General features: G+C 42.0%; 1 protein-coding gene across 3 annotated transcripts in view; it reads right to left on the bottom strand.

The window, feature by feature from the left end:
* The window catches only part of tenm1 (teneurin transmembrane protein 1), a 168,557-nt gene that overhangs the window by 69,458 nt on the left and 76,605 nt on the right, over positions 1-22,494 (bottom strand). For all 3 annotated transcript variants that reach the window (XM_065958726.1, XM_020629724.2, XM_065958727.1), the window contains exons 7-11: positions 13,023-13,225; positions 10,657-10,864; positions 5,515-5,616; positions 3,635-3,829; positions 1,463-1,663 (exon numbers count right to left, since the gene is read on the bottom strand). In XM_065958726.1, the coding sequence (XP_065814798.1) occupies positions 1,463-1,663; positions 3,635-3,829; positions 5,515-5,616; positions 10,657-10,864; positions 13,023-13,225 (909 nt within the window). The remainder of the gene's footprint in view (positions 1-1,462; positions 1,664-3,634; positions 3,830-5,514; positions 5,617-10,656; positions 10,865-13,022; positions 13,226-22,494) is intronic.

The following is a 22,494-nucleotide window of genomic DNA, read 5'->3' as shown; positions in this document are numbered from 1 at the left end:
TTTTTCCTCATCCCTCCATCTTTGTTTTGGTCAGCTTTCTCTTTGCAGTACTCCGTCCCCTCCCTCTCTCTCTTTTTGTAACATCACTTTTAAATTCTTTCCACCTCTTTTTGTCTATTTCTGTTTCTCTGCACTCCTCTCTGTCTCTCTCTCTCTCTCTCTCTCTCTCTCGCTCTGCAAAAGCAAAGCCTCATCCATCAGTAAAGAGAGCAAAGTGCTGGAGGCACACAAAGACTACTTATCCAGCTGCAGTAAAAAGTTATTTTAATTTAAATATACATAGCATGGAGAGGGAGGTAAAAGTGGATTAAAGTTGGAGAGTTTTTCAGTTCTCGATTAGAAATACATTAGCTTAGCTATGCTTCAACAAGACCAGGACGTCGGATTGCTCGGCCCTTTTGATTAAAACCCCGGCAGGTAGAGAGAGGCCACTCATATCTCAGATATTCAACCACAGTATATCATTATCACGGGCTATATCACTATAATAAGGCATGCATGCACCTGAGAGCAGTAGCTAATGCCAATTGCCCGCAAATCATTGGTGTGCATGGTAAAATGGTTCCCTCCCATCCCAAGTGTTAAGTTAGTGTGGTGGAAACGGATGAAAGTCAGCGCTATAATGGCTCTTTTCCTCTCAGTCAGGCTACACTGCAAGGACAAGGACACTCTCCTCACGGTGTACTGCAGAGTACTGCATTCTATACTTTAGACACCAGTACATGTGCTTCACTTTCATGATGCAATGACAAACAGCCCACAGCTTCTTCTTCACTATAGATTTTTAACTACTTTCTTTTAACGCAGGCAGGGTGTATCAAGGTACAAAGAAAATATTTTAAACTTTATTCAATATCTTTAACATCTACTAACAAGTATGTAGCATGCAGGTAAAGGAGTGTGCAATCAAAATCAGCAAGCTTCTACAAAACAATCTGAGTGTTCCTCAGAGTCAAAGTGTCTCAAAGGCCTCGCGGCAAAGGGAAACTAAGAGGCATTTCCCTTTTTCATGCTGTCTTTCCCCCCCTCTTTTAGCTGAAGGGAATATGTCACTATGTGTTTTTAAGTGTGTGTGTTCGCGCAAATGATCGTAGATGTTCTTTTGTGCTTGAGTATATGTCTGTTAGAGTATAAATGCACAGTACAATAAGTGCTATCGGGAGGGGAAGGGGGGGGGGCTCCAGAGTGCTGCTGTCAGACAGTCATGAGGGGAAATCTCATTTACAACCAGCATGAAGAGAGTGTGCAAAAAAAACCACAACACACACAACCTCACACACACACGCACGCACCCACTTCACAGAGTGGCTCCAATCCATATTTCTCTCTCATGTCTATCAAATCCCCAGAAAATAGTATCTGGCAAGACCATTCTTGCTACAAGAACACTGAAAAACAAGTGATGTGCAGTTGCAATTTTGGTTGTTTTTTGAGCGGGTGAACAATAATCCTGGGGTCTTACCAGTGTAGCAGTCGGGCCCAGTCCAGTTGGGCTGGCAGGCGCAGGTGTCTGACTCAGGGAGATAGGTGCCATGTCCTGAACACTGCTCCTGACAGGCTGGCAGCGGATCATCACAGCTCACTCCTGCCCAGCCTGCCGAGCACACACACTCCCCTCGCACACACACGCCGTGCCCTCCACACTGAGGGTCTACACAGTCCACTGCGGGGCGAGAGAGGACAAAAGGAAAAGCAAGAATGAGTAGGAGGTGAAGGGAGGGAGTGCAAGGGCGGAGGAGAGGAGGGGCTCATGGAGGGGGGGATGCCTGCCTCATTATAATCATCAGTTCACCGAGTATGAAAGCAGTGTTCTTTGCATCCCATCCAGGAGTTAACCACCCTCGCTACAATCCCTGTATCTGTTCCACAACATTACACTTCATAGGACACTTAGAACTGAGGCTTTGATAAAGGGTGAAATGGCTTGGTCTGTGTGTGTGTGTGTGTGTGTGTGTGTGTGTGTGTGTGTGTGTGTGTGTGTGTGTGTTGGGAGGGGGGGGTGGGGGTGGGGGGGTGTCATGGTTGCCTCTGCTATGCCGTGTTATTGTGTGTAATTACAGCTCTGAGTCCAAGCCAAAGCTCAGCACTGTTCAGCTCAGCTCCACCCCTCAAGGTCAAACACCTGATTCACTCTCTCCAGTCTGAAATACTGAAGGCAACAGCAGGGCAGGTGTCCGGACAGCTGTGCAGTTATATTACGATCAACTGTGAGATCCTAATTGTTGAAAATATGATGGCTTTGTTTTGGCTAATTTATTAGGTGGTTTTACAATAGATGCGTTCAGGTGGAGGATACGGTCAAGGCCCAACGGCAATTCCTGCACAAGAGCATGGAGCCTCAGTTACCTGAGCAACCTGAATCACTCATCTTTTGTCAAATCATCCCGTGGTCATTGTAGTCTGTCTCTGCCTTGGCTACATATATGTATATATACAGTAAATATAAAAATATTGAATATTAGAAAATGTGCAGTAAATATTCACAAAGTTGTTCTTTTAAGAACAGGTTCAGTTGTTTGGACACTCCATAATGTGGCATGTAGGCGACTTTATAGGAAAAGAGAGATTAGAAACTTTTTAACACTATAGAAAAATCTTTAGGTGAATATAAAAAAGAGCTTTCCTCTCATAATGATAAGCTTATAAGAGCCATGTTGATAAAACATTTAACTTCTTAGTTTAATTAATTGTTTAAAGAAAATTACAGTTATTGAAGTGATTCCTTTAATTTGACTTTTTTGCCTCCTTTGAGGGTAAAAATGTTTTAAACAGGTATTTCCATTGGACTGTGGTCATGATTGAACAGACAACAATCTCTCCTGACGCTGCAGGAAAAAGGCTGCATTAGATCTGTAATCATTTTATTATTTTGGCACAAGTTGTAAGGACTGTTTTTAAAACATTTCCTGTTGAAGACATCATTCTTGCCAGACTTTTAGTTCCTTTAGTGACAAAAGAAAGTTCCACTGATTTTGACTGATCTGTTTTTTAGATTTTTGGGGACAAAGTTAAGACAGTGAAGGACATTTAATGTAGAAAACTTTCTAGCAGCTTTTGTATCACTACTTCAACTTTAATTTTAAATTAAATCATAAAGTTAAACTATTAGATATTTTCCACAAGAAGAAGAAAATGAAAGAAAAAACACCAACATATTTTAAGTTAATTGTCTCTTATTAATCAATACCTGAAAAATGAAATGTTTATTTTTTTTTCTGTTTTGGTCTCCACTAATCCCTTAGAAAATATGCTTGTCCTTAGCTGATAGATGTTCCACTAAGTTCTCAAACTAGTCACTAACTGCCTGTTGTCTGCCTGCTCCTCGGAGCTGGATAGTCTGTAAACGTCTATCTGCTGCAGCTGGAATCTGGGTGTATGTGGGCACAGTTTCTGCCTAGAGAAGCCATGCAAGTTTCCAGTTTTTAAGTTTTTTATTCACCAGATGACAGATGGTATCCCATGCTGTTCATGTTTGTTTTTTGTAATCATACATTTGTGATTGGAGATTTTGGGTTATGCAAATTAAAACAGACTTGACTGATTTAACTTGGTTCTATTAAAACACTTCCAGGATCTGCAAGAGAAACCGGTTTTGTTATGCAGACGTCCCTTTATCGAGTGTGTCGGTACATACCTTGTTCACAGTTAACCCCCTTGTAGGCTGGACTACATATGCAAATTCCCTGGATGCAGGAGCCGTGGTTGGAGCAGGTAGGGTCGATGCACTGACCTTCCTCCACATTACACTCTGCCCCTTTCCACCCTGCAAGGCACACACACCGTCCTTTCTCGTACACGCCGTTACCGCTGCACAAAACGGGGCACGAATCTGCAAAAGGACAAACAAAGATTACATCCACATATTCAGTAGAACACACACACACACACACACACACACACACACAGTGCTGCGGTATATTAGCTGGGAGACCGCAGTAACCTACCGTGAGTGGAGCTACGCTCTCTTATCTCAGCTAGTGCGCGGATTCAGCAAATCCTCAAGCAACCCCAGTCTCCTTCTCTTTCTTTCTCTCAGACACACACACATGCGCACATATACACACACACACTCAAGTTTATCCCTCACGCTGTTTCAATTTACTCAAGCACCACCTGAGCCTGGCTACCACGGCAACCCAGGAATTGTAGAAAATCCCCCAACGTCACCTCACTCGCTCAGAACAGGCCGTGAAAACAACCGTGAAAACTGAAGATTAGGAAATGGAGCATTAGGGGTTTATAGAATGCGAGTGGAGAGCAGACCTATCTCCATGCAGAGATGGAGAGCTGTGTGGCTAATGTAATGACAGCCAGGTAGAATAAAATCAGCGAGTGTCTGATGATGCACTGACAGTTACACCCCTCCACCTAGCATCCTCCTTTGCAGCCAGAGAAGGCTTCAAGGCTCCAAATGTCACAAGGATTAGCACGATGGTTCGGCTTCTTTCTGGGATCATTTTGCAATGAAGGCCCTGGGTTCATGTGCACAAGCATTGAGTTATGTGTTTGTTTGATCCTTTCTTTAATTGAACACTACGTACTCCACAGTAATAATCTAGCCAAAATGTGTTGTCTAGCTTTTCAGACAGAGAATATTGTAACACGGGCAAATGAGCAAAGATGAGGGGAAAGGATGAATAAATGATGAGCGTAAATAAATCATAGGGTGTGATATCAGATCAGCTGTTTCAACACAATGAGACAGATACAACTACAGAAATGTTATAAAACAAAGGAACAAAGCAAGAGAGAGAAAGTAAACAGAGGAAATTAACTGGGGGGAAAAAGATGGCGACATGGACGAGCCTGATGCAGCTTCGTCCTAGTCTGACTCATAAAACTATTGCTGATCAAAAAAGATTCTGTGAGCTACACTGTTTTGCAGACAGACCTGTTCTTTCATGAGTAAAAATCATATGCAGACAATGCTGCTCATTTTATTAAAGTAAGATCCAGAACTTTGGTCACCACGGACAAATGAAGTCATGAAAAAATAACTTTTCCCTCCAAGCTTGCATGATAAATTCAGTATTATGTGTATTTGATCTTCTCAAGTTATGACATCTTCTCTCATCTACTGTTCTTGAAGGGTTTTCTTTCATGCACTTCTTAATTTTGGTTACTCCCACTCTATGCCCTTAAAGGGGATTTTGAAGTTGCTGTCAATCTAATTTTTACACTTCCTGCAGATGTTTTAAACACCTGCACAGGTTATGTCCTGTCATCCACAAAGACTGTGTTAAATGTGAAAACACAGACATGTGTGGGAGGCTTATAATTGCTTAACAGTGGATACAAAAAATGGACGCAAGAGGTAATAGCGGGTAAGGGGGGACATTTGAATTCCTGTTAAGGAAGAGGGTGAAGTGGGGCTGATTGTTTTTATAGTGTTTCTGTCGGTGAACTGATTGGGTAGTAAAGAACACTGAGAGGCAAACTCGTTTTTTTATTTATTCTAATTGTATCTGTTACCAATAGTATTAACCATTAGAAGCCTTATCAGATATCTCTTACCTTTGGCACAGTCAGGACCCAAGAATCCAGCAAAGCAGTGGCAGTGTCCAGCCACACACTCTCCATTTCCATTACAGTCCGTGGAGCACCCATCCATTGAGTCTGAAGCGACATAAACATACACATTCAAGAATCAGACATAAAGGGCAGAGAGAGAGAGAGAGAGAGAGAGAGAGAGAGAGAGAGAGAGAGAGAACTTGAAGATATTCCACATGTAGCTCCATAAGCTGGCATAGCTCTGGGTTATTGAATGAGAGATCTGATAAGCAATGGATGGCTCCCCAGACTCAGGGGCTATATTAGATTAGTCTGATCCAGCTGCTATCACTCTCTGGGGAATGGCCAAGCACTCACTTACACTCAGTAGCACTAAGCACATTATACTGCATTACAGGTTGGAAAACACACTGCACGCAAATTTACAAACATCAAGGCTTAATCAACAAACTGTTTACAAGGGCGCAGTTTGGAACGGGATTGAACAACATAAAATGTGACATTGTGAGTGCACACGGTAGTGGAGACCGGCGTTGCTGAAATGGCGTTGCTAACACAGCTGCACTCTCACTGTGGTGAAGATCAATGTGATGCGTGTTCCTACCACGGCTTTGTCTGATCTGGATGAGTGTTTCATCACATCCTTTCTGTAGGCTATATGGTTTCGTCATACTCCTCCATTGGACTTCAATTAGCTGCCTTCCTTTCACCATTCTCCTTCTCTCCCATTGATATGTCCATCATGTCACTACTCATTCGCTGAGTACAGGCAGCATGGCAAAGACAGATAGAGAGGAGGAGCACTTCTCTGCTTTTTGAGCCCTATATACTGCGCTCTGTCAGCTCTACACGAGATGGAAGATTCTGGAGGAAAAGGTACTGAGAGGCTGGCAGAGGATTTGAACTGTGCGGTTTTGCAGGCTGGTGCCAGCAGAGCTCTTTCTACACTAGATAGAGTAATTAAAATGAGTGTCAGGAGTGTCATCCTTTATTTGACCCTGTGCCGTCCTGCTTCCTCCTTTTTAAACGTGGGACCGGCTCCAGAGTCAAACCACCGCAGTCCCCTGGCTTGCTCTGTTCAGGGAGCGTGGCTTGACAAATCCTTCAGTGGCATGGCTTGCTCACACACGCAATTACAAACACATCCTCGCAAAGTTATTATGTGCCACCCGCCTTGAGGCGTGTGTGACACATGCTAATGAGACGGGCCCCGCCAGTAGCCGACAGCACGGCGTTATCCTCCACAGTGGCGCATCACTACAGAAAAACCAAAGTCATTTTCACCTCCATCACCTGTCATTGTCACTCTGATGGAGAGAAGGAGTGGCAATCATCTTTTCTCCCACACAGTCAGGAGGACTCTCAAACCTTTTTTCCATATCCGTCTCTTTCGCTTTTGTAAAAAAAAAAAAAAAAAGCATCACATGCACAAATTCCATTATTGTATCTGGCACCTGACACATGCACTGAGCAAAACCTCATCTGCAAGGTCACGTGGTTCTTTTTAAACCACAGGAGAGGAGAGATCCGTCAGATTGCTCACAAGGCTGTAAGGTGCAGCGCTGTCACAGTGATATAAGCTTCGTATCTCTCGGGTCAATGTCTCAACCATAAAAATCTCAAGGCAATTAACAGGTAATGTATGGTGAGCCATGTCTTTATTTGTCATGGTTTACAGTGTGTGTGTGTGTGTGTGTGTGTGTGTGTGTGTGTGTGTGTGTGTCTGTCTTCCTCTTTCCACTGACTAAACCCTTTCCAGTTAGAAATCACTCATGCCATTAGTTATTGCAGTTAAATGCTATTATAAAATAGGTCCTTACAGCCAAGTGATATGATTGGTCAAATAAGCATTCCAATTGTACTTTATGAGCCCGTAAAGTTCCAGCCATGCTTTATGACCCTCGAGCGTTATGAATTTAAAAAAAAATTAAATGGCTGCTGAGCAAACTAGATGTATCCAGCCGCTACAGCAGCTTACCACCTTGTCTTTAATTTTTCACCTCTTTTGATAAAGTTCCAGCTCTCTACACAAAACTTTCTCTCGTTCTCTTTTGGTCATTTTGTTTAAGATAAAATATTGGAGAGAACGTGCGATGGAAGCTGAAGTATAGCAATTAAGCATAATTAATAGCACTGCAGGAGGCGACACCTAGCCTGGGTACGGGCTGAGGAGAATTAAAAGAAGGCTGGAGTGGAGGTAGGGAAAATGGAGAAATCATTAAGCTGGAGCTTTTTATGGGTCACATGTAAATGTCGATAACAGCGGAGGAGAAATAAAAAGATTTCCTCTGCATCCACAGACGCTTTTTTTATTGCTGTCACACGATTACAATTTTAAACCGCTATTAATCGGCAAATGTCGATAATTAATCCAGATTAATCACCTTTATTATCACATGTTTTAAATTACATTATTTCGCTTTTAAGAATAAAAATTGTCAGGCTTTTATTTTGAATTTTTTACAGTCTTAAGATGTAAGAGAGTACTTTACCCACTGTTTAAATTCAACGCTGCTTCTATTTTGAAATAAAGTTAGAATTTCTGGTAGGAACACTAAATGAAAACAGCTCAAAGGAACAGTAAAAATTAAATGTTTGATGTCACGAGGTGGATATTACGTTACCAATTCAAAACAGTGGAGAGAGAGCTGTTCTCCAATATGGATCTCCAATATGGATCCTAGCTTTACCACGTTTCTGATCGTGGAGCTTATTAGAAACATGCAGAGGCTTTTTAAGTCGGTTAAAATCACTTCTATCTGAACCACTTCTCTTGTCTGCTTCCCTCACTGCAACACCTGCTGGTTTGACATTTGCCTAGCAAACTGAGGGGCGTCCAAAACGGCCATGTGGGGGAGCCTTTAAACCGCCTACCTTCTCTGGTCCAAACAAATCCAGAGCATTCAGGACCAGAATCTAAAGTTAGAAGGAGGACATACTGGCTGCTGCATTGTTGTCAGAGAAGCCAGCATGTTTCCTTAGTAGGTAATTTAGTGATTTAATTCAGTACATATCTAACATAATGGACCTTTAATGCTGATTTCTCATTTTTTCAGTTAAAGAATTCAGAAGTCTGAAAACTGGATTTCACTTTATATTTTAAAATAAGCAGATAATGTTTACATCATTTAATATTTCTTTTCAACATTTGAATCTGGACCATTAGTAGTTAAAACCACTGAGACATGGAAATAGATTGTATACACATCTCAGCACATATTACAGTGTTTTATATCAGCAATGTGCAGAAGAGTGTCGGTCATGCTCAGGAGCTCAGAGTGAAGATGAAACCGTTTCTGTGTGCTTCTTGTTTTTGTTTGTCTGTGTGTGTGTGTGTGTGTGTGTGTGTGAGTGAAATGTTCAGTGAAGGGATGACAGAGCAACATAATGTCTTGTGACTTATACAGGTCAGGTTTCAGCTGACCAAACACACGTGGCTTTGATTTTTCTGCCAAGACTTACTTCTTTGTTCTTTTTTTTACCTTTACTACAAAGAGGATTGTCGCGATAGCCTGTGACGTTTTTCTCTTTCTCATGCAATTACAAACCTAATAACACAACACAATATTGAATTCCACCACCATCCACAGAGTGCTTCCCTTGTTATGGTGAAAACAAGCATTTCTGTACAGTTGATTTCCCGCGTTTTAACATTTTTTATGCTCTTGAATATTCCTTTGTTCTACTAATACATTTTATTGATTTTATTTTAGTCCATTTCTTTCATGGCAGTCTTTAGCTCTCCCTTTACTCTCTTTTTTTCCTGGCTGTATCCAGTTACTACTTGCTACAGGAAAACTCAATTTCCCGTCAGAGATCATCTCATTTCCCCCTTGTCTCCTTACAAAGCTCCACTCTCGGCTACAGCATACTATGTCTCTTTATTAGGATTCTATACTGTCCTCCTTCGAAACACTGCATCCTGCTCCTAATCCTTGTTAGCGGTGCAAATGGCCATCAAAATCACCCCAACCCTTTGACTTCAATGTATATTGTTTGACCCCTTTAAGGCTAAATCAGTTGATGAATAGTTTAGAGAACCTCATTGGACTAGCAGCTGCTATTCTGAGTGGATCCATATTTGTCTGATTAATGAGAAGGAACAGAAAAGTTTGTCTTTGTAACCGCTGCCGTTTCCTGTTTAGCACATGACACATGAGCTCAAAATAGGTTTGGTATGTTCCAGACTCTCACAGACAGCACGCGACTCAACAACGTTTGACAGCTCTCAAAAAAAAAAATCTGTGTTTAGCTGTCGCATGCTGTCAGTCATTACATAAAGGCCTGTGTCAATATGATGATCAAAGATGTTTTCACGGCAATGTTTTCACACGACCGAGCTGTGTAATGATTGGCTCTCCACGGTGGCTTTGTAGAGGTTGTTGATACATATTTAGCATTTAAGGACTGCAAAAAGTTCGGTTGCAGTTTTGCTGATCCTCCACTGAATAACATATAAACTAAATAATGCATGGCCACTTACAAGTCAGCAGGACGAAAATCCCAACAGAGTGTGCTTCATGGAGTGCTTCTCATTATCTGTTTATCAGATTGCACGCTCTGTAATTGCTGCATCACCTATGAGCTTCATACAAATTACCATGAGGGTACTGCAAGACTACATTCCCCTACATTTTTATTTTTTGTTATTTCAACACTGTATTCTCATAAGGAGTGCTGGACAAAGTGGGAGTGAAGAAACTGCCCTGGTAATTATCCACTTGTCTATATTCGGCAACATACTCCTGCATTATTCACATCCTTCAATTTACACTGCCATCCGTGTGTGTCATAGCAATGAGCTGCAGTTAGCAAGCCCTGTCATTACTACAGGAGCTGTCCTCCTCTTTCCAATGGCTGTCACTTGCCATGCCAAGCTCACTCCTATAAGAGGAAAAGTTCCCTTCAAATGTCAGTGAGTTTCAAACTGCACTTGGCTATGTCCTTATATTCTTTGTACATCAACAGATGAAAAGGAGGGAAGGACAAGAGAGTGACGTGACCCTGAGTTACCAACAGTGACACTCATAAAACAATTTGATAAACTGTCACAGAAAAACAAATGTTCATCCTAACACCACATGTACATGGAAGAGAGTGAAAAAAGCTACCAGCGTGAACTGAATCTGTAATACGTCCTCTTACCTATAGGGGTGCTGTGGAGCAACACTTGCTCCAGGTTACGTCCATCATTGTACAGAGCGAGGTGCCAGGTGCCGGGGTCCATGTACTCTATGAAGCCTGTTTCTTGGAGGCCACTCAGCAGCAGGCCTTTGGGAGCTTTGGCAGTTGAGACAGGATCAGTCAAGGACCTTGGCAGTGCCTTTCCGTCCAGCAATTTCACAAAGTCAAACTGAACAGGATCAGAAGACAAAAAGTATTATTCAACCGAATTGAGCAGGCCAGGAATTCAAAAATCCTGCATAAATGAAACAGAAATTTGCAAACCAAACCAAACTGAACCCTATGCAGTGGTGTGTGACTGTTGTTGGGTTTCTGAAACTGCAAATTGAACACTATCTGAAACGGCCTGCATACAATAAGCCAGGCAGCAGCATTAAATGTGGATACAAGATGCAAATTGTGAAACATGAATCCAGAAAAAAACAGGGCAATTGATCAGTGGCAGCTCAGTCCTCCACCAGATATGTTTTGCAGAATTTGAACAACAAGTTAATACACAACTTTGGCATAGGTGGACTTTCCCACCTAGATCTTCAAATGAAACAGTCTATAATGAATTTTGTATACACCTTTTTGTGCTTCATTCTCACCCTCTTTAACTTTCTCCACCACCCTCATCTCCCTCTCCCTCCCTCTCCATACCAAAACCTCCTTGAACTAGCAAGCACTCGTCTTATTCCCCCTAAGGGCTGTGTGTCACAGTAGTGTCAAAAACAGCTAATTAGACCTCTTCATGCAGGCGGGAGCAGGGGCTCACTGATGTTAAAAAGCAGATGACTCAGTGTGTGTTGTATTTAAGTCCATATGTGCTTCTTGCAGGGAACAATCTTGTTCTACACTGTGTAGAGCGTGTGCGTGCGTGTATGTGTTTGTGTGTGTGTGTGTTACTTCTTGAAATGTCAGAGACATTTAATTCAAGCCATACTAATTAAATCAGAAATCAACGTGTTCTTGTGAAAATTATGTTTACACAATTGGTAACTCATTTATGTGAAGCTGTCCGTCTTCATAGGAGAAAAAAAACTTGGCCGACAGATAACAAAAAATTTTAATATAGTATAATTGGGAAGTATGAAGCCTGCTTTTAAATATCTCTTTCATACAGCTGAACTCAATTTTCAGTTGTCATTCACATGTTTTTCTGTTGTTTGTTGGCAGAACAACTGTATATTTGTGATTTGTTCATGGTGCATAAATGTTATCTGTTGGACTGGTAGGCAGCAATTCCTGCTTTGCTGAAGTCAGTATTTTTTAATTACTGTTGTTTCATGTTTGAAAAGTCGTCAGCCAAAAAAGTATTTGGTTAATTGACACCTGTGTTGTGTGATTGACTAAACTGATGTGTGATCACATGACAATATTATAGTATTGTAGTAATATTATACAATATATATAGGTCACATATTGTGCAAAATACACTTCACCATGTTGTTATAACACTCGTGTCTCTAGTCCTTCTACAAACTCCTTAATTAAGTCCATCCTCTCCGTCTTTTGCCTGCTCCACTTTTCTGAAAATGTAATTTTCCCTTTGTGACATCACAAAGGGCAGTAGCCCCTCCCCCAGGTGAGTGACACTCCCATAGCTAGGTGTTTGATCTGCCCCTCTGAGTCTGCCTTCTCACAGTAAACATAAGGGCATGGTGCAAGAAAGCCTGAGACACATCCCCCTCCAGAGAGGGGTGTGGTCAGACACAGCTCATTTACATATTTAAAGCTACAGACACAGAAACAGCCTGTTCTGAGCAGGGCTGAAATAGAGGGGTTTATAGGCATGAACAAATACAGGATCAGAGTGGATTTAGAACCAGAAACTTCACAGACATGTTTTAGGGAGCTCTGAGACTTATTTAAACAGGTTGAAAAGGAGGATGATATGTGACCTTTAAGGAACTTCCAGCCTAAATGAAGCCAGTCAGAATCACTGAATGTCATGCCACATGGTTGTCATTTTTATTGTTGCTCTGTTTGCCTCTGTCACACTTTCCAAGCCTAACACAGTTTCAGCAGATGACAGTTCATCATGAGTCTGGTTCTGCTTGAGGTTTCTGCCTCTTTAAGGACGTTGATTGATGACAGGTAAAGCATTTACTTTCTGACGTACATACTTAAGTAAATTTAAATGGTGAGTTTGGATCCTGTTTCTCTTTGGGTTTGTTTCCATGGTCTTTCATGGCCACCACTGGCAATCTTCAAAATAAAGTTAACACAGTGTTTAAAATTAGCTAAATGTTGTAGCCAACACAGAGAGTGAAAGGTGCCTTAGAGTGGTGGTGGTGGTACCATGCCCTTTGGTTAAAAAGCCCATCAACTGGGGCCTTCTTTACCTGAGTGTGTGTGGGCGGTATATTCCTGCGTCCGTAGACCCCCAGCAGTGCATTGTGCGAAAGAGACAGGTTGAACTTGATATAGGTCGGATGGTGCACAGTCATATGAAACCTCCAAAAGAGTCCCGGTGGGATTGCCTGGCTCTGCTGGGTTCCAATGTCGACCTCGCCACGGTCAATCGCTCGGCCTCGCACCCATTTCTCTGCAGATAAAAACCACACACAGTCAATATGAAGTCACCTGCTGCAGATTTGTTGAGGTAGACAGGCGGTTCTATTCAGTATCAGAGGGAGCAATTAATAACAACCCGTATGTTGTCAAACATCAGCATGATCAGTGGCTGTACTAATGAAGAGAGACTGAATAAGCGTCAGGAATGACTGAGCACAGGTGAAAATCCTGCTTTTCAAGAGACCTTGCCGAGGCAATCCTTTGGATAGGCTCTGCATAAAGATGAACTGCTTCAAAAAGAAACTGTTTTGTCTGAGAGTCGTCTACTGGGGCTTTGTCGTGTGCTATATTAGCATCTTTTAACAAGAAAGAAAGAGTGTGTGTTAGCATGTGTGTGAAAAGGAAAGAGACAGAGAGGTGGATGAGAGAAAGTGAGGGGGGCACACATGCACCTCCGCATTCACAAACAGCATCGCAGCACAAAGATAGTGTCTTGAGTGAGAGCATGTTTTGTGCCTGAAGAATAGGTCTTTCCAACAGTCCCCTGGCCATCAGCTTCTCTCCTCTCCATAAGCCTTTATCAACCACCAGACCCTAGTCTTTTGTGTGGCGGAGCGGGCGAGGCTCTTCAGCCCTCTTTGTGAGGCCTTTATGGAGAGATATATCTCTGTTCCGAAACTAAGATGGAGGAAATATGGTGACAGAGGGGAGCCGGCCAATCGTTAAGGCCACAAAGGCAGAAGAACAGTTAGGGGCAGATTCATGGATGAGGATGCTCACTCTCAATCTATAATGCCTGCAGCTTTACCACTCCATTATGGCGACACCATGCACACCCACAGGCCAGCCAGCATACATCATGTACCGTCACACAGATAGGGAGGAAGGAAGTGGAAACCCCCTGTTTCTACAGTTTTGGCTCCTTTTAGCCTCCTTTGCTGCATGGCTCTTAGTTGGCAATGCTCAGTCCTTTGCTGGTTTCACCAATTTGGTCCGAACAAAGGTCTCAAAAACTATTTCATGAAATGCAATGATATTGTGTATTGTGCCCGGAGCGAGTATCCTTAATACTTTGGTGATCTATCTGACTTTTCATCAAGCATTACATTGAAGTTGACATTTCTGCTTTTGAGAGAAATGTCTGAAATGTCTCGAGTTGTCATGAAATCCGCTCCACAGTGTGTCCCCTGCAGGATTTATTATAATCATTAGGAGTTTTAATCTAGCTAAAAAAAATAGGCCCAAATTAAAATTGTAATCAGACCAAAAATTATTTGGTTGCATGACCAAGTAACTGCACAAATTATGACTTGGAAAAACTGCAAGTTACATAAGTTACTTACTTAACAGTTTTTTAATAGCAGCTGAAATGACGACAACTGTTAAATCTTTTACAGAACCATAAGTGAAGCCAGTCCTGCTCTTACATAAAATGTTATTCTCATCATGCCTAGATGACACATTCAAAGTCACCATAAAATGAAAAACAGTTTTCACTGTTTTAATCCAGCGTTCCTGTATTAAATGTTCATTTATCTGCCATTATCAAATATATTTCAAAAAAGCATTATCTCAGTATTTTTACAAAATAATTCATAGTATTTTTCTAATATGTATTCAATGGCTAATGATTCATCCTGCACTCAGGGGCTTTACCTAATTATCCACCAATTAAAAAGCTTTATGGAAGCTAACAATCCAATCAAATACATCCAAACGTTATGTCCCGCCTTCTATCTTTTGATTGGTTCCTGCACAACACGGCAGTGTTCTATTCTGGTTCATGGAGACTTTAAGATCTTTCAAGATAAATATTTAAAGTGATGCTTAAAAGATTTACAAAGATAGTGAACCTGGTGGACATCCTACCTGTTCCAAAAAAATGCAAATTAGAATTGCCAGTGCAGCATGCTAGTTATGAATGTTTGTGACTGGCTAAAAGCTCAATACGGCCTCACAGAGGTGCTAGCACTCCTGTGTTCTCGTGGTCTCTTTTCTTTCTCACCAAAATTCAGACTTTTCAGACCTGCTCTCACAAAATGTCAAATATCATGCTAATAAATGCCAAGCATTGACTTTGTCTTTTTATCTTGCATCGCCTTCATCTTCTTCTTCTACGGACAAAGGGAGTGAACAGAATAAATTGAGTAATTGGTTAATTGATTGAACTTGACTCAGCTGTGACAAGCGAGTTTGATAGAGGACGAGGAAGAATCACAAAGGGAAAGAAACATGAGAGGAGGATGAACACAGAAAGAGAGTTCAAAAAGGTTTGTAATGAAAGAGAAAAAAGAGGCAGGCGTCTCTATGAGGCACAAATTATGCCTGCACTAAAATCTCTCCCAAACAGAGTAAAAGCAGCTTGGCAGAGCTAAGGTATGCATTCATGCATTCCTGCTGAATCTACCTCAGCAGTCTATTCCGTTTAATGCTAATCCTTGCTCCTGTGCCTCGCCACCAAAAAAATAAAGGCCAGCAGAGGGATGGATGTCCTGAGGAATGCAGCCTTTTATTCAGAAAACAGACGAATAGGACATGAATAGGGCATGGCAGTTGGCAGAACAGTGGTAGGCAGACAGGCGCGCAGGCGAGCTGGCCGACTGGCAGGCTTGCGGGCAGATGAGCAAGTCCTTCTGATGCTAATTACTGTATAGAGCCTAATTACTGTATAGAGCCTTTCCAAGTCTGATGCAATACCAGGACAGAAAGGAGCCGTCAGGTCAGTCGCGAGGATAGGTGGTAGAGTGTGAGAGAAAGGGGGGGCTGGGAAGTTGTAGAAAGGAGAAAGAAAAAGAGGAGGTGTGAGAGAAGAGAGGAGTGGGGCATGCCCAAAGAAGAGGTGGCCGTGTCGAGTTACAGCTACTGATGCAAGAAAGAAGAAAACCCCCTTTGCATCTCTCTCTCTCTTCTGTCTCAGTGCCAGAGTAATACTGCAGCTTCTGTACAAAAAGAAGGGAGGATCGAGGCATTTTAGAAGTCCCTGAGAAACCAGAGAGATCTCACGGTGACTGGGGCTCCTCCAGGCCTCCCCAGCTGCTGAGATTACTGTTGTCAATCACTGTGCTCCACCAGCACCAAAGCCCCCACGAATCTCAGCACAAAAGCTGAGAGCAATCTTTGAAAATATCTTTCAAAACAGAAAATCTCTGTTTATTCCTATTTGGCAGGCAAGAGGACGTGCTTAAACAAGCCAACATGTGAACAGGGAGGTAGAATTTCTTCACGCCTCGCTATCTTGCGGCGTTAATAAGCAAAAAGCAGCTTGAAATTTATACTTGCTTGCGTTGTTTAATAAGAATATAAATAAATGGCATCGCATAACTCTCCTTGTGTGCTTTTCATCATCGGAAAAGTATGTTGTAAGCAAAAAGAGTATTAAGGGTTGACTTCAAAATGTTGAGCTTGTTTAAAGGGCCGATGAAAGTGTTGCATGGCTCCTTCATGTCTGCCATCAAGCGCAAACGTGCCCTTGATTGAAATGATAACGGGTTTGTGGGCAGAGCCGCTTAGAACAAACATACTGAACATTATAATAATGATGCTGCTGTCGCCAATTATTATAGTAGTGCAGCATGATGTGCACATAACCCCGCTAATGCCCCCATTGACACAGCTCACCCGCAGTCTGCTAACACATGAACACACTGCAATATTTTCTCCTAATTTAGCCGTTGTGAAGCTGCTCTGCAACAGGGCGTCTGGTATGGGGTACTTTCGGATCTGAACTTTCAACTCCACCCACATCTAATGACTAGCTGACATTGGCACACTGTCACCTCCATTCCTTCTTTAAACTGTGAGTTTCTTCAAGTGTGACTCAGTCGGTCCATTTGTCTGTCAGTCGTGTGTCTATGAGTGTGTGTGTGTGCACCAGGCCGACGAAGGAGATGAGCCACATTAGGACTTGGGACACAAGGTCTAATTAATTTCTCTTGCCTGCGGGATATTCAGGTAAAACAATTACACCTGTAATCTATTTTCAAAGGAACTAAACTATCTTTGCAATTAATGTTATTATCCCTCAGATTCTAATGAAGCAGAGAACAGACTTAAAGTGCAGCCGGGGTCTTAGTGACAGGATATGTCTTCTGGGACCGGAATTGTCTGTGTATGTGCGAGAGTTAGTTGATATCAAGGTGTATAGGCCTGTGTGTGTGGGTCTCACACACTTTGCTGCAGACAACATTAATAGTGTTCCAAATGCAAGAGAGATTGAGTTTGCCGCAGGATGAATAAAAATATCACAATGGGCAAGGTCTCTATAATTACTTGGATTCAATTAAGGGCCTTTTGAGCAGTTGGCTTAATAAGCTTTCAGCCTCCTCTCTCCACTGTGCAGCCTAATGAGTGTCAGTCAGAGTCAGGAGAAGATAATGCTCTTGGCCTTAGGGCCTTCCATTACTCTGCCGTCCTCACCTTCTACCATCAGGCCTCGGGCTACGTCTGTGACGGACAAGTCTGCCTGTTCACAAACTCATTCCCTCTCTGACACCCTGAGAGCACTTACAATGTTACTAATGTAATATATGTTGTACAAACTGACACATGGAAAAAGCACTTCTGTATTTTTTTTTTTATTGCTCTCGTCCAATCTTGTACTAATCTAGTCTGGGCAGAGGCCTGGAAGGAGCAAGCCAGAGTACACTAGACTCTCCTTCTATTCATCTTAATCAAGAGCTTTTTTAATCCTTTAAGAGCAGATACTTCTGATGAGGGCCCTGAAAATGTACTTTCTCAATCAGCTTGATACTGTGAGTAATTGATCACAAGTGAATGCACAGTTTTCTGCCACATTTGAACAACTATGGCCTGTGACACGTTTAAGATTTACCCTTAAGCTTTGCTCTGCTTACTAGACCTGCATGAATAGGGCTCACTTAGAAAATACGATCAATAAAATCCTATGAATGTTGCTTATCTCATATCCAGAAGCCGTGCTGCTGCATTCTGCACCAGCTGCAAACGACGACGAAGAGATGACTGGTCAATCAGAATCAGAAAAACAGAATTGTTTTAAATTGGCAAGTACATTTGCACATACAAGGAGTTAGACTTGGTGTTTTGGTGCAAAACTGTTAACAAAAGAAATAAGGCAAAAACAGCAAGAACTTAAATGAAATAAAATATAAGAAGCAATTACTTATAATAGAGTATAAGAAATATAAAAACACAAAATGTACAAAGGTGCACTGGACAAAGTCCAGTGAGCATTAATGTAACACATGAAATCAGTTGCAGCCTTCACATTACTGTAATGCTCTCTGACTGTGGGGCTGGATGAGAGTCTGTGTTATGTGGGGGGAGGGGGAGGGCAGGGGCATTATTGATGACACCCAAAACACCAACACACAAATAAAGAGAATTAAAATAATACAGAAGTTTGAAACGTGTGAATGACTCGTTCAGATTAATTTGGGTTTCTTGTCTTATAAAATCTAGTAAAATTGTTGATTTATTACCAGAATGTTCATACTTGATTACAACCATTTTAACACTGGTACATTGATGCCTAAAAACGCTTTTTGTTTTGTCATGTTTGAGCTGATCTCAAATATTTTACTGTTAAAAATGAACGATCCATAACAGCTATGTCCATGAGTTGAATCTCAGTCACCATTACAATTTCAAGCAGTAACGTAAAAGATGAAAATAGTATGATATGGAAATACAAACGCACATGTAGAAACTAAACTAGTTTTGACTATTTTGGGTCATACTTTATTCCTTATGAAAAACAAACTTCTGGACTGTTTACCAAGATGATACAAATTGAATATGATTTTTTTGTTTATTTATTGCATCTCATGTCAGAAGCTCAACACATCAATCTTCTACTAAAATGTCAAGAGTGGGTACTACAAAGCCCCCCTGCTCTTCATAAAATCTGGCATCTCCACTGTAAATAGAGACTGCGGCTTGAAATCATAATAATCATAATTTTTTCTGCGTACATATTTGGCGGAGATGTTTTGAATGCAGCCCGAGTAACAGAAGTGTCTCTGCTGTTAGGCTTTTCTAAACTTGAGGCGCTCAAGCAGGGGGTTCACTAAATGATCTATACTTTCACTGTGTGTGTCTCTGTGTACGTGGAAGTGTGTGTTACATCCTCGAGACTGTATCCCAGCGTGAGAAAATCAATGAGACCAGTGTAACAGGGACCGGTCCATCAGCATTTGCACACATGCACACACCCATCCCTCCCACAGACACATCTCCTTTTCCCCCACAGACATGCATCAGCTGTGCACACACTTTCTTACTCTTCAGCACACATGCACACTGCTCAGCTTCACTCCCTCAACTCTCTCTGCACGCAGTCTGGAATATTGATGTGCTCTTTAAGAGCCCTCCTCTCTGTCTGTGTCACATTCCATCCATCTGCACACCATTTCCTACCACACCATCGGATCGAGTGAAAACAATTCAGCACTAACTCTCTGTTCATACACTGGTTTATACAATCACAGCGTAGGCTCAGATGGCGTTCCACAAACTCCACATTTCATCATCTTCGCATTATAATGAGGCATTACACAGCTCTACTGTATGTCAGTTTGTATCATTTTATGTCATTAATATATCCGCCTTTCCACATTGGGTGACTTCAACGTACTTTCATTAAGGCAGGGAATCCACTGACAGAACATTTCTTCTCTGGGCACTTCTGCTTTCATCTGTATCAGAGGAGTTTCAATGTGTGTGTGTGTGCTAGGTATGTGTGTGTGTGTGTGTGTGTGTGTGTGTGCGCGCGCGCATGTCTGCATGCTCGTATTCATGCATGTCAGCTAAAGTGGAAGAGAAAGAGAAATACGCACAGTTAGTGTATGCACTCTCTCTCTCTCTCTCTCTCTCTCTCTCTCTCTCTCGCATGCACACTAGCCTGAGGTTGATTATCATGGGGCGAGTGGCAATTAATGTAGCACTAATTAGAGAGGCTTTTATGTGTGGAGGACTAAGAAGGGCTCCTGGTGATCTCTGGAAACTCCAGGAGAGATAGCGCAAAGAACATAAAACACAGCATGCACGCCTTGACAAGACACAAGCCATACGCAGATGACACAACGTGTCAATTAGTATCTCTCACTGTGCTGCGGGCTGCTTCCTAAGGTAGATTAGAATCCTGACTTCAGGGAAGAGGCAACAAATCAAACAGAGAGCCTATCTTCATTGCACTGATGTTGACATAAAAAAAACACTAAAAATACATGAAGAAGAATGCAAGAAGATTACTATGTTCCAATCATTTCCCAAACCTGTTTTTATTTCTCCCAACTGTGTCATCAGTTTATATCAAACCATGCAAAAAACTGATAACCATCCTCCAATCAGCCTCCCATTGCTCCTCAATATGTTGCTATTTGTGTTTATGGCAGTACAACAGGAATACAATGAACTACCCAAAATAAAAAAAGAACATTTTTCTGCCTGCTAATTTTACTTGTAGGCAAACGTCATGAAAATGGCTAAGACGTTGCTACATGAAAAATGTATTTTAATGACAGCGATCATTTAGCTTGTGCCACTGTAATGGTGGATATCTGAAACATCCTTCAGGTAGACTGGTGCCCATCAATCATTCTTCCCTCCTCCCATCACTCTCACTCTTCTCTCTCTCCCTCCCGTGTGATGTTTTTATCGTTCCCATTCCCTGCAGCCTCCCCTCACCATCGTTCGCTGTGTAATCTCGGGGATTGTGTGGTCTCTTGGTGTGAGAGGTGATGGGTACAGCAGGATGAGCGTGATAATCTGCCACACTGGATTACAGTCTAATCTCTAATCTCTCTGGCCCTCCTCTGCCCGGGGACCACCTCCACCGTGCCAATTTTATTAATCTGAGCCCCCTGCATCAACAGCTTAGCTTTGCCCATTTTGATTTCCCAGTTTTCATCAAGCATATAAAGCAATAGGAGCTGAAACAATAGATTGTTGTGACGCAACGCTCTGAAGTGAATTCCATGACCCCTGCGCGCTCTATCGGAGGATTTAACTACTGATGAGAGCCTTAATCCTCTGAATGTGAGGATTCATCAGGAATAGTTGCTTTGGGGAGGTCCCAGGTTGCCTAAATTGCAGCGGGCTGCAGTTTGGCTCGCACATTTCCTGTGTAAGTGCTGAACATGGTCTCCAACAGCATCCAATGTAATATCCATCACAGGGAGTCTAAGCGTGAAGGTTGCTGTGTCCTGCCTGACTTCATGACCTGGAACACTCACAATTAATGTCCCGTGTCATGGGGTTAAATTGGTGTTAGTAATTCCTCTGGCTAGTTGAGAGACGGCAGAGTGGAGAAAGGCTATTCCAGTCACGGACTGGCTAAGAGGGAACATGATTAACCAATTACCTTGCCTTTCTAATAAATGTGTAATCAGTTCAAGGCTGATCTCTGGACTGATGTCTCTCTATCCTATTGGAACATTCATTGTGCTGAGTGTGTTATGTATGCAAGGCCTGATGCAAGAGAAACTGATTAGAATTCATGCCGATGGATATAAAGTCAGTATCAGTATGTGTCAACCTTAATGTTTAAATGTTCATATTTAGATTTCATATTCTAATAATTCTGCTTCCATTAAATCCACTAGCAAATATACACTTGATCGTTAGGAATTCAACAATCCTCATTATAATATCGAACCGCTTGGTACCGCTTCCACGGTTCAATTCTTGTAAATTGCGGTTGTACGGTTTTTTGTATGAGTTTCCATTCAAAGTATTTCTCTCTGAATCGGCTCCGTTTGTGTACCTGTGAGTCCATGCGCTGAGATACGGAAACCCCCTCCAACCCCGTGTTAACATCCAATCACCATGTGCTTAAATTGGGGAAGCTGACAACACTGCACACAAGACGAGTGAGGAAGCGACGTTTTGGTTTCAGCGTTAAGTAGAATGACAAGGAAGAGAAAAAATAAACAAAAGAAATGACTGTCTGCAAACATCGCTTTACACCTGTCAGAGTTACGGAAAAAAATGCCAACAGCCCAGCCCATCAGAACCAGAAAAAAACGTGACCAAAAAACAGAGGTCTGTATCCGTGGGATGACTATATTGTTGCATCCCTATTGATTGTGCTGGTAGGATTACAGTTCTACTAAGTTTGCATGAAGAAGAAAAAAGAGGAGGACATTAAAAGAAAGTTATTAAATTGAGAAAAGTACGTGACTGCACTTTCAGATGACCTGTGAGCTGTTTGATAAAGGCGCTTCAGAGAATCATCTTGTTTCATAAAGCCTTCTTGTAGCTCATGTAAACGAACTAAACCAGCTTATCTAATGATTTCATTTGAACACAGAGCTTGACTTC

Source organism: Labrus bergylta, chromosome 9 (assembly GCF_963930695.1).
Source record: "Labrus bergylta chromosome 9, fLabBer1.1, whole genome shotgun sequence".
NCBI classification, from domain to species: domain Eukaryota; kingdom Metazoa; phylum Chordata; class Actinopteri; order Labriformes; family Labridae; genus Labrus; species Labrus bergylta.
The sequence above is the reverse complement of the archived record's forward strand: the minus strand, read 5'-3'. Positions and strand labels throughout refer to the sequence as shown.